Raw genomic sequence first — 17,767 nt, 5'->3', positions numbered from 1 at the left:
TAGTTTAAATTCTTACCTTGGACGATCAGAGTGCTTTCCATCTCTGAACTCAATAGGTTTGTCCATAGACCAGTCACTCTTCATGGACACACAGCTGGGTCCAGGTCCAGAATCAGCTCCAGGTCCAGTTTCCTCAAGTTGGATCCTAATAGAATCAAAAACACTGATGAATACACTGAAATTCAGTTTAAATGCTGATTTCTAAATCTTGTAATACTAATAACAACAATGTTGATAATGTGTTACTTTGGATCAGAGTGGTGTCCATCTTTCAACTCAATAGGATCCATAGAGAAGTCACTCTTAGACACACAGCTGGGTCCAGGTCCAGGTTTCCAATGTTTGATCCTGATAGAAATACAAACACTGATTACTGAATACTGTAAACTTAACTTCTGCTGGTAATGTTGTTGATGTCAGAATGTTTGAATACTGATAACAGCAGACCTGAATGTAAACCTATTGAGAGCTGACCTGTGCTAAAAGCTCTCCAGTGAAACCAGGTCAGTGTCAGTGTTTGAAGGTGGCTGTCTCTTAGCCCTTCATACTTTATCCATGCACTTAACTTCAGAGTGTTAAGAGTTAAAGGTGGGGTTGGTACGTTTGAGAAACCGGCTTGAGATACACTTGTTATATTCCATGGAATGCTCTTAACATCCCGATAGCAATAGGCGCGTTCACACCGCAGTACTTTTCCCACTATAGTTCATCAGAACTCTTTAGTTCTGATGAACTAAGTACAGATCGCGTTCACACTGGAATAAGTCCCTGAGGGAGGATTAGTCAAATGAGCCGATGACGTCACTTCTTCTTCTTCTTCTTCTGCTTTGGGTTTACTGGCAGGCTGCAAACAACTTCACGGCGTATACTGCCACCCGGAGTCCCCGGCCGGAAGTCCCCGGAGTTGTGGAAGGCTTCAGTCGAAGCTGCTGGAGCCTTCTGAGTAAATCGCCAGAACGCTGACACCTCCTCATCTCCACCGCTCCCATGTTTTATTTTGTGTTGCCATAAGTTAGTCTCTCTGCGTTTGTGCGCTGGGCTAATGCTAATAATGCGAGGATAATAAAATGGCGGCGTCACAAAACTTTTTGGGAGTTTTACGGGATGTGGTTTGCAATCCGCCCAGCCAATCAGACATAAGAACCTTTGCGCATTCGTGTGTGTTGGAAGAGGGGCTCTGTAAGGAAGTGGCAGATTTTATATGGCCGTGTATTTTCAAATTCTAGCGCACTCGAGCTGGTTTCTCCAAAATTACCTACCCCACTTTTAAGTATAAAAACACCTCAGTTACGTGAACCGTAACTCGGACCGGTTTAGACACGTCCTGCATTCTTTACTGATGATGTGATCTAAGATAAAAATCAAACTGCTGCTCTTTCTACTAAAGAAACACTGACTGAATCTTTCTAAAATCACTCTACTTTAACTCTTTGACTTTAAGAGAGAAATGATACACACTACTTCAAACAGACATTAAGAATCAGCTTCAAGAGTCATGTGACCTGTCCAGGTAAACAGTGACACAGCACATTGTGATCAGAGTGATCCTGATGATGGAACAGATTCGTCTGGGAGGATTCTCACCTGCTGAACTCACTTCAGGTCCACTTCCAGACACTCTGCAGCTTCATGTGTGGAGGACACTCTGCTCATGTGTTCCTCTGCCGTCCTGTGTCTGCCTGCATCTGATCCGAGGACACCGTCACACCCTGATAACTCTTGAGATTAAAAACACTTCAGAGTCACGTGGAAACCGGTGTAACAAGTATCATAAACCGTGTGAGAGGTGATGTAGTTCTACTAACTGTCCACTAGATGGTGGTAACTGAGCGTCTAATGACATAAAGATCAGTGTGCTCCCTCTCCTCATGGACATTATCATAGAGTCCAGGTAAAAAGTCACAGTGAACATTTTCCCATCATATTTGAAGAGTAGAAAGTGAAAAAAATGGGGAAATGATCTTTTGTCCTAATTCTCAAAAATGGGTGATGTATCTTTAGATGTTTAAATAATGACACAAGTTGAAGAGAGACACAAGGTAGGTGACATGTTGTCTTCTTTTGGGGGCTCCTGATGGCTGAGGGGCCCTAACCCACCTGCTGGCTCTGGTCCATAGTGGAAGGATTTTGAAGCCTGTGGGACAGTTGAGAGCTGACCTGTGCTAAAGGACTTTCAGTGAAACCAGGTCAGAGTCCGTGTTTGAAGGTGGCTGTCTCTTAGACCTTTATACTTCATCCATGCACTCAACTCCAGAGTGTTAAGAGTCACAAAATAAAAACACCTCAGTTACGTGAACCAAGTTGTCGGACCGGTTTAGACACGTCCTGCATTCTTTACTTATGATTTGATCTAAGAAAACAATCAAACTGCTGCTCTTTCTACGAAAGAAACACTGACTGAAGCTTTCTAAAATCACTCTACTTTAACTCTTTGACTTTAAGAGAGACATTATACACACTGTACTACTTCAAACAGATATTAAGAATCAGCATCAAGAGTCATGTGACCTGTCCAGGTAAACAGTGACACAGCACAATGTGATCAGAGTGATCCTGATGATGGAACAGATTCGTCTGGGAGGATTCTCACCTGCTGAACTCACTTCAGGTCCACTTCCAGACACTCTGCAGCTTCATGTGTGGAGGACACTCTGCTCATGTGTTCCTCTGCCGTCCTGTGTCTGCATGCATCTGATCCGAGGACACCGTCACACCCTCATAACTCCTGAGATTAAAAACACTTCAGAGTCACGTGGAAACCGGTGTAACAAGTATCATAAACAGTGTGAGAGGTGATGTAGTTCTACTAACTGTCCACTAGATGGTGCTAGCTCACAGTATAATGCTTTAACAATCTGCCCTGACATGTGATGAAGCAGCAGTGTGGATCACGTTGGTACCATGGCTGTGGTCCAATCGTAAACAAAAAGTTTTAAAAAAAGAGATGCTGTGTATTTTCCTTCTATTGTTTCATGCCGACTTGTAATTGTAATGAAAAACAAAAAAACCCTCTTTGGTTATCTTTTTAAAAAAGAGAAATGTTGGCTTCCAGAGAATGATGCAAAATGTATTTGTTTCTTTCTCCTCACAAAGTAAATGATCACAATATAACACAAAGGTAACTTTTTAAACCCAGACTCAAACACATACTTCGGACAATGACACCGTCACACCCTCATAAATCCAGAGATTAAAAACACTTCAGAGTCACGTGGAAACCGGTGTAACAAGTATCAGAAATATTGTGAGAAGTGATGTAGTTCTACTAACTGTCCACTAGATGGTGCTAGCTCACAGATTAATGCATAAACAATCTGTTCTGGTCCTGACGTGATGAAGCAGCAGTGTGGATCACATTGTTTCCATGGCTGTGGTCCAATCGTAACAGAAAGATAAAGACTTCCTATGTATTTTCCTTATATTGTTTCATGCCAACTTGTAATTGGAATGAAAAACAAAAAACCTCTATGGTTATGTTTAAAAAAAAAAGAAAGAAATGTTGGCTTCCAGAGACTGATGCAAAAGCAACCTGGTCTCACCAGAATATGTGACTCCACCACGACTCCTTAACACCGCAGTGCGTGGTGGAGTCACGAACTTTGCTACATGTACGTGTCTGCTCCACGCAAACAACGCCAATGTAAAGTGAATGAGGCTGCTTTGTCGTGGTGCACACATGCATTTCTATAACGTCCAGCAGTGAGCTTTTATTTTATAAAACCTTTTTAAAACCTACTTTATAGCTTGTAGTAACTCACGGGAGGCTTCTTTTATTTTATTTGTATTCATAATAATTTGTTTTTTTTCATCAGAATGTATTATGGTGAATTAGTTACACATTTTTGTTCTCAAAAATCAGTGCATTGTGTGAAATACAACTGTGATTTTTATTAAATTAGTTAGTTTTTAAGGAAGGCCAGAGCTTCAGCTCTGTCGAATAGATTGTTCCCTTTAGTTAACATTTTTTAAAAGAACATTATATTCCGATTTGATCATGTCCCCTTTATTGTATTACGGAGTATAATGTGAGCATCCATTCCCATTGGATAATGCAGGATTTTACACCAGGAAGTAAGTATTCCCCTTACTGTCGATTGATTTGTGATATATGCACTACTCATCGACTAAAAAACACCAGATCATCCTTGTTGATTACACAACATTGATCGGTTTGAATTGTGTACAATGCTTTGGTATTTTTCCCCTTCGATTCGGAGAAACACATATTTGTCCAGGTTAGGATGGCCGAAGACACTACACTACCCAGAATCCTCAGCTATTGTTCTGTTTTGCCTCAAGCTCTGTGGTTGGTTGACCTCCAACTGGATTCCATATGAAAAAAACGTTTCGTAAAAGATACAATCATACTTTATTCAGCAGTGCTTGCTTTACTCTTTGAAAGTCATCACATGAATGCATTGTAATAAATGGTTCGGCTGCATTAAATATATTACACATCTGTCGTAGTTCTTTATTTATCTACAGAGATCGGGCTCAGAGTAGACCGGAAACTATTCTTTTACCGTTCTGTTTTAATTTCACAATAAAGTTAGTAGTAATGATTTGTTTTGATATTATTGTTTTTTATGAACTTCTAGACCGCTGGGTCATGTTAAGACCATCTTTTCTGTGTTGCTGTGGGTTTTTTCCATCGCTTTGTGTTACAAATATCAAAACAATAACTAAATATATCCGTCGTAAACTAAACCAGAAACAGCAGTATATTTTATTTTGTTAACACTGTAAACTTGACAGCTTTTGAACCCAAACCACCTACTGGTTAAAGCACGTTATTACACATTTAGAGTAATGCAATGCAGGTAGATTGTGTTGCTTTTTAATGACTGTTTTAAAATGCCTTTTTCTTAATGTCTTTTATTTTTGTAAAGCACTTTTGAAAGTGTTATATTTTATGAAAACATTTAAATATTAAGAGTACATACAAAATAGTGGGAAAGTAGAAGGTCAATGATATAAATATAGAATAGAAAATATCAAGAAGATACTGTAAGTGATCTCTACAATAAAATAGTTTAGTGCCTGATAGGAGGATGTGCAAAACAGACAAACTAATAAGGCTTTATTTAAACATTAAAGAATACTTTAGGTGAAGGTCTTCTTTGAAATAAGAAAAAAGCTTTGGGGGTATCTATATTAAGCCTGACAAAGTACTTAACGTCTATATTGCATGGTTTGTTTTGGAACTTGACAAACAACTTTCCAGCAATGTTAACAACTGTATGTTGAAGGACTTATTTTAACTGATATTATACATATTTATTATACTCTTATAAGATGTATGTAGATAGAATAAGACATTTGTAGAATATGTTTAATGCTGGAGGTATACACACATATCGATATATGTCTTGTTGACATATTTTAGTGTCAGAGTACTGACTGAATCTACACTGAACAAAAATATAAACGTAACACTTTTGTTTTTGCTCCCATTTTTCATGAGATGAACTCAAAGATCTGAAACATTTTCTAAATACACAAAATAACCATTTCTCTCAAATATTGTTCACAAATCTGAACAAATCTGTGATAGATAGTTTTTCTAATGTGTGATAGTGAGCACTTCTCCTTTGCCGAGATAATCCATCCCACCTCACAGGTGTGGCATATCAAGATGCTGATTAGACAGCATGATTATTGCATAGGTGTGCCTTAGGCTGGCCACAATAAAAGGCCACTCTGAAACGTGCAGTTTTGCTTTATTGGGGGGGTCTGGGGGGGTCTGAAAACCAGTCAGTATCTGGTGTGAGGGTTAGGGCTAGGGAATGCTCCGGTTTTTGGACAAAATTAACATGGGAGCACTCCGGTCAATGTACGTACTTCGTCTCACTGGAATATTAATGGCCAGATTGAATACAACATCGACCCAATTTCTCCGGTCAATGACAGGAGAGTTTTGAAAGTGACAAAACACTGTTCCACACATTTAAAAACACTTAATCAATGTTTACCCAGGATCCATGCACCTTCCCTGGCTTGTAAAATGTGGTGATGCGCCCTGGAGGTATCCTACTATTTAAAACATGTATACACTCATGAACACCCTTCATAGGGTTCCCTAATACAATGCACACAGCCTGGAGCAGCGACTCGGCCGTTTTCCCCCTTTTGTCCATTTGCCTATCAGTTTGTTAACGAATTGGACAGAGCCGGCGTTTTCCCCCTAAAAGTGACTTTTAATCGTGGCCTTTGCGTTTAAATGATGGGTGCCATCATTAACCAGGCCCCCCGACACAATGCACACAGTCTGGAGCTCACTGGGGTCCTGCATATGCTTTAATCAGGCGTTTTAAGACTTTTCCCCACGAAAATGATTTTTAATCATTTCTTTGGGGCTATATAAATCTAATTCCGGGTAATGCAGAGCACAATTGTACCTTTTACTATTTTAATGTATTTGCATTATATATCTTTGGGCTATAAAAGTGACATATTTGGATGACTTTGTCAGTTTATGGAGCTTATCCCACAAATCCCGGAGGATCCGGGCCGAATTTGGGAGCTCATAGGCGGCCTGCCATAGGCCCCCACCCGTGGAAAGAAAAAACAATGAAAGAAAATTGTCAATTATATGTTAAAATAATCAAAAATGAAGTTTTGAAAAATTCCAACGGAGAAGGGGCTCCGAGATGCTCAACCCTTCGGCGCTACGGGCCGAAGCCCCGAACACTTTTCCACCCCCCCGTTGCAATTTACAACGGAGAGGGGAATCCAAACTTCCCCTTCTCCGTCCGAAAAAACCGTTCATGTTTTTCAAGCTACTGCCTGCACGAAATCGGAAACCCGGTTTTTGAGAGGACTCAGAAAAAAAACGGCTGTGTAACTTCATGGAGGAATTCATCCGCTGTATGTGCACTCTGGCTCGGATACATTTTGTTGCCCGGAGACCCCCAAGCATGGTTCTTACCAAACTTTAAGTTTTTGAACTGGGCTCCGGAGGAAGGCAAGGGGAGTTGCCAGGGGACTCTATCCGCCTCATGAGGCACTATTTTCGGATACATTTTAACACTTTTAGCCGTTTTGTACGGTTCTCCAAAAAGTAAAGTGTTACTTTGTGAGAGTGGAGGAATTCAAGGCGAGCTTTCAGGAAACTGTATCCGCATTAAGAGAAGCCTTTTCGGACACATTATTTTTGTACATACACCCCAACTGCATTCTGGCTTGAATACCACTTGTGGAGCAAACACACTCTGTCATGGTTGCAAACTTTGAGTTTCCCGGACACATTTGTTGCCTCGGAGACCCCCCAGCATGGTTCTTAACAAACTTTAAGTTTTTTAAATGACCTCTGGAGGAATGCAAGGGGAGTTTGATGGGACTCTACCTGCCTTATGAGGCACTATTTTGGGATACATTTTTTCATTTTCAGCCATTTTCTATGGTTCTCCAAAAAGTTGACTTAGACTTTTTCTGAGTCTGGAGGAATGCAAGGGGAGTTGGCAGGGGACTCTACCCGCATTATGAGGCACTATTTTGGGATACATTTTTTCATTTTCACCCCTTTTTTATGGATGTCACAGATCAAATGGCAAACATGACCCGCCATCGGAGGGCCTCTGCCGGCCCGGCCTCGTGCCGGTGATCTGGCGGTCGGTTCCTCCGAACTGCGGGTTCGACTCTGATGGCCGGGAGGGACGAGGGAACCGTCTGGGGGGTCTGCTGGAGGCTCCTGCTCCTTTCTTCCACAATATTACGTTCAGGTTATGTTCCAACCCTGAACCGATAGTGTCCTTTTGTTAATTCCACTTCAGGAAAAGCTAATAATCCTCTCAGTCTCCAGGCTCCCGTCATCAAATCTGTATTTCCATCAAACTAAGTGGTATCACATCTCGTGAGTCAGACCTGAACTCATTGGTGTTTTCTGGCCTCTTCAGAGATGTCCCTTGCAGCTGATATGAATAATTACTGCTTCTTGACGCAGACGTAACCTCGACTGGCTGTCACACCACACGTAGTTAGAACCTGATGTTTGCATCAATGACCAGATATAAATGTCCAGGATTAGATTCCTCACATGATATGAATCAATCTTATATACCCAATTATTTTACAAATGCTCTCATTGTTTTGGTCACAAAGAAGCCCACCCAGGGGACCCTCACTTTGCACCCCTCTCTTTATCCATGTTTAGAGACGCTGCACCTGACTGGAAGTTCAGGACCATTTTTTAATGGATACAAAAATAAACTGCAAAACTCAGGCATATCATCTATTTTGTTTTTAGGGATTCTCAACGAGGTCTTGATTCAGGACTGAAGTGAAAAAGTCTCGGTGCGCATCAAGCATAGAAATGAGTTTGGTGGTAAAAGCACGAAATAAAGGAAAAGCCATGCAGTTTGTTTATAGCGTTAAGCTCCTCCAGCGGGGATCAGCTCACGTAGTATTTTTGAGAAATGAGATGCTATATATTTCAGCCTTTACTTGCTCTTCAAATGATAACTGTGGGTTGGAGTGAATGATTTCATTATTTATGAAATTATGAAATATGTATTATTATTATTATTGATTATTATTAATAATTATTATCAAACATTTTCCTTTCTCAAAGGGTGGTCCCCCATGACATGATTTCATGGAAGTTAATTCACATTGAGCAATGTAAATATTAGCTATTTGGGTATTTACAGCTGAGAGCCATTTGAAGGCCTTTTTTAGCTGCTGTAACCAAATCAGGTTGGTTCCCCGTGTGAGGCACTGTTGGGCCAATAGTCTGCATTCTTATATCAAAAAGTTAACTCCATGAAGTTCAAGAATACAAAGATCACATTTTTCATATTAATGCAATCTTTTCTGCAAACCTTTATTAAATTCAGTTACAATCGGCAAACACATTAGCAGGTACATGTTGCTCGAAGCAAACTTTGTTATTTACACACTCTTGACTAAAAAGGCACAAACACTGAGCCAAATGTTAACTATAGTGAAGCCTCGATTTAAAACACCAACGTTTACACCCCAGGACAGGAAGTGGTCTCCTCCTACAGAGGACACAGAGACACCGAGGAGTCATCCAACCAGACCCCAAACCCAGCGTAGAGAGGTTCAGTGAATGTGGTTCTGAAGGTGTGGAGGTGGATCAGTCTGTCAGAGGAGACTCTGTAGAAGGAGAGAGAGCCAGCAGGGTGATCCAGATACACTGCTACTCTACCAGAGGAGGAGGAGGAGGAAGAGGAGGAGGAGGAGGAGGAGGAAGAGGAGGAGGAGGAGATGCGTGTTTCTCTGTTATTGTGCCGGACATAGTAACCTCCACGAGAGCAGCTCAGACTCCAGGACTGATAATTCCCTCCAAACTCACAGTCCTCACTGTCTCCTCCTCTCCTCCTGATTCCTCTGTAAGTCACTGATATATGAACCCTTCCGCTCCACTCGACCTCCCAGTAACAGAGACCAGTCAGAGCTTCTCTACACATCAGCTGAGGACAGCCAAACCTCTCTGGATGATCAGGATATGGCTGCTCCCACACAGATCTCACCGTCCTGTTGTCCTCAGACACTTTGAGGTATCTGCTCACTGTGTTTGAGTCCAGGGTGAGTTCACAGGAATCTGATGAGAGACGCAGACAGCAGTTTATCATCAGACCCACCTGAAGGCTCTACTCTCTGTTAGTGGTCCTTTCTATAAAGCTTCAAGATCAGTCATGTTCTAATGGCGTGTGGCGCAATGGGTTAGTGTGTTGGTGTTGGGATCAGGGGGTCACAGGTTCAAACCCCACTGCAGTCAGCATGTCGTTGTGTCCCTGAGACACTTCACCCCAAATTGCTCCTGTGGGGATTGCCCACAGTGTTGAGTATGGAATTCGCTTTGGATAAAAGCGTCTAACAAGTAACATGTCATGTGATGTAATGAATAAATACCACCTCCATCATCTGTGTCTCTAGAGAGAAGCTGACTGATCCACACTTACACTTCCTCACACCTGGTTTCAACCTCTGCTCTCCACCATGGTCCAGCCTGGAGGGAGAAACACAGTCAGGATGATTTTCTATCCAACAGGAGTCCTAGCTGCTGTTCAGCCTGAAGCAGAGCTCAGTCTGTAGAAGAAGACCTTTAGTTTTGACTTTTGCAAAAACACGTTTACGTATTTAACAAATATACATCGACTTCAATTAAAGTGCTTCATTATGCAAACAATGTATTCATTTAAAATAATAAATAAAAACAATATAATAAAAAGTGCAATTCCTCGTTAACAACTGAACATACAATGTCTTTATAGCACCAAGGTCGATTGTCACTGCCACCGTCAGGTACACAACCCCCCTCAGCAGCGTAGACTGAACCTGCTCAGAGTCGGATCTCCTAACCCTGAATGGTTGTTTCCATGTAATACAATTTGAAGGGATCTGTTGAGATCATAGTATCAAGTGAATACTTAAAACGAAAGTTAAATATAAATCAAATATGATCAATCATATTCTTGTATAAACCCATAATGAGAATGCTTCTTGATGGTTTTTGAATATGTATGTATGCTTACAATTTTAGTTGTTGCTGTTTTGATAACTTTACGTTTTTAAAAGAGGGTGTTGAGATCTTCATAGTATGTTGAATACTTAAAACGAGAGTTAGTTATAATCAAATATAATCAATTATATTCTTGTATAACCCACAATGAAAATGCTTCCTATTTTAGGTTTTTCTATATTTACAGTATAAACAAAAGTTTAGTGGTTTGTTAAATTGAGTGTAAGGCCTGTAATGGTTTATGAGTGTCGCTGATAAGGGAGTAGGCCGTTTCTTCCCTCTCCTCTCACAGCAGTACACAGGGAGGGGGGCTCCTGACTTAAGGAGAAACACACTGAGGCCCCAAATAGGTGGTTATGTCATAGCCAATAGAATATGTCTGGTCATGTCCTTTTTTACACAAACATGGGAAGGTGTGTCTCATGCCATAGCCAATAGAATCTGTCTGGTCATGTCCAGTCCTGTACATCAGAGGCCATGCCCAGTTTCCACAAATATGGGTGTGGAGGAGGTGTCTTAGGTTTTGATATCCTGTTGTTGAGCATAAAGACACTGGCTGAGAGGGGGAGAGGGAGCAAGCAAGAGAGAGAGAGAGAGAGAGAGAGAGAGAGAGAGGGAGAGAGAGAGGGAGAGAGAGGGGGGGGTTCCCCTGGTATACTCTCTCCCGGTAAAAGCTCTGTCCCTCAGAGTTGGGTTAATAGCTCTCGGTAAGGTTCTCTCAAACTTGGTAAATGTCTCTTGATTGAAAGCTGAGTGAATTTTCTTTGTAAATGAGTGGAATGAATTGATGTTTGTTGAAAGTTAGTACCCTGCAACCTGTGAGGAAAGGCCCTCCGAAGATTAGGGTTGTACCCTGCCACACTCACTCTTAGGTAGGGCCACACCTCATTACTGATATCAAAATCCTTCGGGATCACTTAAACAGATTTAGAGAGTTGTCTGAATTGAAACAGCAGTTAATTGAACCTGGTTCTTCAGGAGTTAATAGAGGTGAGATCTTGCTGACGTTGGTGGATCTGAGCCAAGCAGTAAACTGACAGAGACTCAATATCTTCGGTTAGGTCAATTAGTAGGTCAGAGTCATTTCCCGGAATAAATTATCAGCCCTCACCGACTCTTACAGATGAATTTGTTTCCTAAATCAGGCTAACTCCCTCAAAGATATGAGGAACCTGCAGTCAGTGTGTCCATACCTGAGAGTCTCCAGTCTCCAGAGAGGACCCTCCAGTCCAGCAGACAGCAGCTTCTCTCCTGAGGCTCCTGGATGATTGTAGCTCAGGTCCAGCTCTCTCAGATGGGAGGGGTTGGAGCTCAGAGCTGAAGCCAGAGAAACACAGCCTTCCTCTGAGACCAGACAGCCTGACAGACTGGAACCAGGGAATACAGTAAACTCAGTGTTCTTCAAAGTCACGTCAGCGGGAAAATCATAAGCGGGTTGACCATCATCATTAGCATGAACCAAAGCTGTATACAAATAATCAAAAGTTAAATTGCTTGAAAATAAAAAGCTGAACTCTGACCTGAGAGTCTCCAGTTCACAGTGTGGACTCTCCAGTCCAGCTGACAGCAGCTTCACTCCTGAATCCTGCAGGTCGTTGTTACTCAGGTCCAGCTCTCTCAGACTAGAGGACTGGGAGCTGAGGACTGAGGACAGAGCTGCACAGCTTCTCTCTGACAGCTTACAGCCACTCAGTCTGGGGAAAGATCAGCAGTGAACACAAAGAGTTATATTCTCATGTCTCAAACTGTTCCTAGTTAAAGTAGTTTTATCTCCACTCACAGAGCTTTCCTGGAGGCTTTGACCACTGGCAGCAGCCTCAGAAGAGCCTCCTCTGAAGCAGAGTATCTCTTCAGGTCAAACACGTCCAGATCTTCTCCTGATGACAGTAAGATGAAGAGCAGAGCTGACCACAGAGCAGGAGACAGATTATCTGTGGAGAGACTTCCTGAACTCAGGTACTGTTGGATCTGCTCCACTAGAGAACGATCATTCAGTTCATTCAGACAGTGGAACAGGTTGATGCTTCTCTCCGGAGACAGATCCTCATCCATCTTCTTCTTGATGTACTGCACTGTTTCCCGGTTGGACAAACTTCCTATATGTGGTGTCAGCAAACCTCGTAGGAGTTTCTGATTGGTCTGCAGTGAAAGACCCAGGAGGAAGCGGAGGAACAAGTCCAGGTGTCCGTTTGGACTCCGTAAGGCCTGGTCCACAGCACTCTGGTAGAGATGTGTTAGTTTAGGTTTGGGTCTGAAGACTTTAGGCAGCCAGGAGGTTGTTGGTTTTTCTGACAGCAGGTTGACTCCAGAGGTGATGAAGGTCAGATGGACATGAAGAGCAGCCAGAAACTCCTGAACGCTCAGATGGACGAAGCAGAACACCTTGTCCCTCTGGTACAGTCCTCTCTCCTCTCTAAAGACCTGTGTGAACACTCCTGAGTACACTGAGGCTGCTCTGATATCGATGCCACACTCTGTCAGGTCGGACTCATAGAAGATCAGGTTGCCTTTCTGCAGCTGCTCAAAAGCCAGTTTCCCCAGAGACTCCATCATCTTCCTGCTCTCTGGACTCCAGTGAGGATCTGTCTCAGCTCCTCCATCATACTTGATGTTCTTCACTTTGGACTGAACCACCAGGAAGTGGATGTACATCTCAGTCAGGGTCTTGGGCAGCTCTCCCCCTTCTCTGGTTTTCAACACCTCCTCCAGAACTGAAGCAGAGATCCAGCAGAAGACTGGGATGTGGCACATGATGTGGAGGCTTCGTGAGGTCTTGATGTGGGAGATGATGGTGCCGGCCTGCTCCTGATCTCTGAATCTCTTCCTGAAGTACTCCTCCTTCTGTGGGTCAGTGAACCCTCGGACCTCTGTCACCATGTCCACACACTCAGGAGGGATCTGATTGGCTGCTGCAGGTCGTGTGGTTATCCAGAGGCGAGCAGAGGGAAGCAGCTTCCCCCTGATGAGGTTTGTCAGCAGCACATCCACTGAGGTGGACTCTGTAACATCAGTCAGGATCTCAGTGTTGAGGAAGTCCAGAGGAAGTCGACTCTCATCCAGACCGTCAAAGATGAACACAACCGGGAACTGATCAAACCTGCAGATTCCTGCGTCTCTGGTTTCAGAGAAGAAGTGATGAACAAGTTCCACCAAGCTGTACTTGTTCTCTCTCACCACATTCAGCTCTCTGAAGGTGAATGGAAATATGAACAGGATGTCCTGGTTGGCTTTGCCTTCAGCCCAGTCCAGAGTGAACTTCTGTGTTAAGACTGTTTTCCCAATGCCAGCCACGCCCTTTGTCAGCACTGCTCTGATTGGTGCATCTCTTCCAGGTGAGGCTTTAAAGAGTTCTTCTTGTCTGATGGTTGTTTCTGGTCTGTGTGGTTTCCTGGATGATCTTTCAATCTGTCTGACCTCATGTTCATCATTGACCTCTGCAGACCCCCCCTCTGTGATGTAGAGCTCTGTGTAGATCTGGTTCAGAAGGGTTGGGTTTCCTGCTTTAGCAATGCCCTCAAACACACACTGGAACCTCTCCTTCAGGGTGGATTTGAGTTCACGCTGACAAGCTGCAGCAATGGTTCCTGGAAAGAGTAAATCATAGATTAAATTAAAGAGAGGATGTTTTCCCAATTCCATGTTTAATGTGTTAAACCCTCTTACTGCTCTGCAGCCGGTCAGCCAGCTCCTCCTGCTTCATGCTCCTCAGGAAGTGCAGAGAGATGTTCAGAAATGCCTCTCTGCTGCTCCTCCTCTGCTCTTCATCCTCACTGTCCAACACCTCTTCATCCTCCCTCTGACTCTCTAAGCCTTCTGGGTAATCTGAACTCAGGACTCTCTGGATCTTCTTCAGCTCGTCCTCCACAAATCTGACGATGTTTTCCTGGAGCAGCTGGAACAGAATAGGTTGTAGAGTTGAACTGGTAGAAGTCAACATCAGATCATGTGTGAGACAGAAAGCCTGACTATCTGCAGACTGCAGCCTGGACTCTGGATCACAATGCTGCTCCACTACTGAGTGTGATTCTTCTTTTGGAAATTGTTGAAAATGTTTGAGCACCAGGAATATGCTTGGAAGTAAACAAAAAGGCAACCAGTTGATGTTTTCTATATTATTAGTTAATGAATTTAGTGTGTACTGTAGATAGCAAGTTGTGTTGTGTTTATACTTTTACGCACCATGAATACGGAGTCCAGCTGGACAGACTGATTAATGGGAACCTCTGATCTCTGTCGAGGAACTCTGTGAAGATAATGATGTTCAACATATACAGAGTTACATGTGCTGTTAGTGGATCCTTCTTCAAACAGGACATACGATTCCTGATAGAACCACAAACACTGATGAATATGATGGAGATAAAACGCTGCTGAGAATAATGTTATACTTCAAAAGATTTGAATCGCAAACAAAAATAACTTCCAGTTGAATTCTTACCTCAGACTAACAGCGTGCTTTCCATCTCTAAAATCAATAGGTTTGTCCATAGACCAGTCACTCTTCATGGACACACAGCTGGGTCCAGGTTGCTCATGTTCGATCCTGATAGAAACACAAACACTGATCAATACAAGTGTATACTAAAGTTCTGCCAACATTTGTTTGGTTTTTTTAACGTCTTGATACTGATCACAACAAGGGAGAACGTCTAGTTTAAATGCTTACCATGAAAATTCAGAATGCTTTTCATCTTTAAAATATATAGGTTTGCCCATAGACCAGTCACTCTTCATGGACACACAGCTGGGTCCAGTTTCCTCATGTTGGATCCTAATAGAATCACAAACTCTGATTAATGCAAAGGTACACTGATATTCTGTTAAAATGCTGATCTCTAATTTTTTAATACGAATAACAACAATTTCGATAATGTGTTACTTTGGATCAGAGTGGTGTCCATCTTTCAACTCAATAGGATCCATAGAGAAGTCACTCTTAGACACACAGCTGGGTCCAGGTCCAGGTTTCCAATGTTTGATCCTGATAGAAATACAAACACTGATTACTGAATACTGCACACTTAAATGCTGCTGGTAATGATGTTGATGTCAGAATATTTGAATACTGATAACAGCAGACCTGAATGTAAACCTATTGAGAGCTGACCTGTGCTAAAAGCTCTCCAGTGAAACCAGGTCAGTGTCAGTGTTTGAAGGTGGCTGTCTCTTAGCCCTTCACACTTCATCCATGCACTTAACTTCAGAGTGTTAAGAGTTAAAGGTGGGGTAGGTAAGTTTGAGAAACCGGCTCGAGATACACTTGTTGTTATATTCCTTGGAATGCTCTTAACGTCCCGATAGCAATGAATATCTGAAGTGCTTTGACAATAAATCCATAAAAAAATGTCATCAGTGGAAGCCGTAGTTCTGTAAAAAGCACGACCAATCATCTGAGCCGGCTAAAGTAACTGGATGGCCTACCTGCCTGTCAGCTTTCCATCTGTGCACAAACTTATCTCGTGCCCTCATTGGTCATGTGCACGTTCGTGTGTGTTGGAGGAGGGGCTCTGTAAGGAAGTAGCAGATTTGTTCCGGTTGTGTTTTTTCAAATTCTAGCGCACTCGAGCTGGTTTCTCTAAAATGACCTACCCCACCTTTAAATATACAGTTACGTAAACTGAGTTGTCGGACCGGTTTAGACATTAAGTGCTGTTTGAAGGTGGCTGTCTCTTAGCCCTTCACACTTCATCCATGCACTTAACTTCAGAGTGTTAAGAGTTAAAAAATGAAAACACCTCAGTTACGTGAACCGTAACTCGGACAGGTTTAGACACGTCCTGCATTCTTTACTGATGGTGTGATCTAAGAAAACAATCAAACTGCTGCTCTTTCTACTAAAGAAACACTGACTGAATCTTTCTAAAATCACTCTACTTTAACTCTTTAACTTTAAGAGAGAAATGATACACACTACTTCAAACAGACATTAAGAATCAGCATCAAGAGTCATGTGACCTGTCCAGGTAAACAGTAATACAGCACAATGTGATCAGAGTGATCCTGATGATGGAACAGATTCATCTGGGAGGATTCTCACCTGCTGAACTCACTTCAGGTCCACTTCCAGACACTCTGCAGCTTCATGTGTGGAGGACACTCTGCTCATGTGTTCCTCTGCCGTCCTGTGTCTGCATGCATCTGATCCGAGGACACCGTCACAGCCTGATAACTCCTGAGATTAAAAACACTTCAGAGTCACGTGGAAACCGGTGTTACAGGTATCAAAATCATTGTGAGAGTTGATGTAGTTCTACTAACTGTCCACTAGATGGTGGTAACTGAGCGTCTAATGACATAAAGACCAGTGTGCTCCCTCTCCTCATGGACATTATCATAGTGTCACCGCACACAGCTGCTACAGGGCTGCTTTACTTTTGTTGTTGTGTTGGTTTTGCTTCTTTTTTTGTCTTTGACTTCCCCATTGTATTCTGTACATGGATACAGAGTCTTGTGAGAGGCGCTCCAGAGTTGACGTGGCAACTCTACCGTGAAGTCAGAACCTCTGGCTCTTGGACTTGTGATGTGAATTCTCCGGTCGAAGCTCCTAAATAAACCATCAGTGTTTGACGTCAAAGCTCCTCATCCCGTGACTCCTTCATGAGTCGGTGACTCCCACTGCATTGCTACACAGAAGTTTCCCCCACATCTTGCATTCACACTATTCAATAATACAAGGGCTAAATACTGCAACCCGCAAATAGTAACCAGGACTGTACTATGTACTTGTAGGCCTACGTTACCATTAATAGTATGCATGTTCATACACATGCCAACCTTTTACTGTGATATCTTGTTTCAATAGTTACTTTATCACTTTATCTCAGGTCTTCAAGGACTGGTCAGCTTTCTGTCCCCACAGTCAGAACTAAACATGGAGAAGCAGCGTTCAGTTATTATGCTCCAAATATCTGGAACAAACTTATCTTATCTTTTCTTTTTAATGACGGTTTTTAAATGCCATTTTCTTAAAGGTAGGGTATGTACGTTTGAGAAACCGGCTCATGATCGCTAGAATTTGAAAATACACGACCGGAGCATTGGCGGATTTAGGATTGTAGGAGATCCGGGGCTTAGCCCAGGAGTTGTTGGGGGGGGTGCAGGGGTAAAGTGCTATTTTTTACAAGTGGGGGGTGGACCGAACATCTTTTAGGGGGGTCGTCGCCTCCTTTAGGGGGGTCCGGGGCATGCTCCCCTGGGGAAGATTTGTTTTTAAATATTTAAATTAAAAGCATCAATCTGGTGCACTTTGAGAGCAACATTAACCCTACCTTAATAATACCT

General features: G+C 42.6%; 1 protein-coding gene across 1 annotated transcript; it reads right to left on the bottom strand.

Moving 5' to 3' along the window:
• Positions 1-8,787: 8,787 nt before the first annotated feature.
• Positions 8,788-16,545, bottom strand: LOC307016978 (NLR family CARD domain-containing protein 3-like). The gene is made up of 11 exons (XM_079646388.1): positions 16,524-16,545; positions 15,366-15,467; positions 15,153-15,257; positions 14,925-15,029; positions 14,666-14,729; positions 14,150-14,378; positions 12,267-14,070; positions 12,007-12,180; positions 11,680-11,853; positions 9,927-9,973; positions 8,788-9,565 (listed from the first exon to the last, which is right to left on the bottom strand). Exons 2-11 carry the CDS (start codon positions 15,407-15,409, stop codon positions 9,000-9,002), a joined length of 3,312 nt encoding a protein of 1,103 aa, XP_079502514.1. The 5' UTR covers positions 15,410-15,467; positions 16,524-16,545; the 3' UTR covers positions 8,788-8,999.
• Between the last annotated feature and the right edge of the window lie 1,222 nt (positions 16,546-17,767).

The sequence above is a fragment of the Notothenia rossii genome (genome assembly GCF_949606895.1).
Source record: "Notothenia rossii genome assembly, chromosome: 8".
Classification (NCBI taxonomy): Eukaryota; Metazoa; Chordata; class Actinopteri; order Perciformes; family Nototheniidae; genus Notothenia; species Notothenia rossii.
This window is presented reverse-complemented; position numbering and strand designations above follow the sequence as displayed.

What these genes read in the sequence shown, in the direction of transcription:
- LOC307016978 (XM_079646388.1), bottom strand. Translation starts at nt 15,409, where the DNA reads ATGGATCCTATTGAGTTGAAAGATGGACACCACTCTGATCCAAA. An exon ending in AAGCACGCTGTTAGTCTGAG is followed by an intron (nt 14,730 to 14,924) that starts GTAAGAATTCAA and finishes TTATCTTCACAG; the next exon opens with AGTTCCTCGACAGAGATCAG. An exon ending in TGTGAACTGGAGACTCTCAG is followed by an intron (nt 11,854 to 12,006) that starts GTCAGAGTTCAG and finishes CCCTGGTTCCAG; the next exon opens with TCTGTCAGGCTGTCTGGTCT.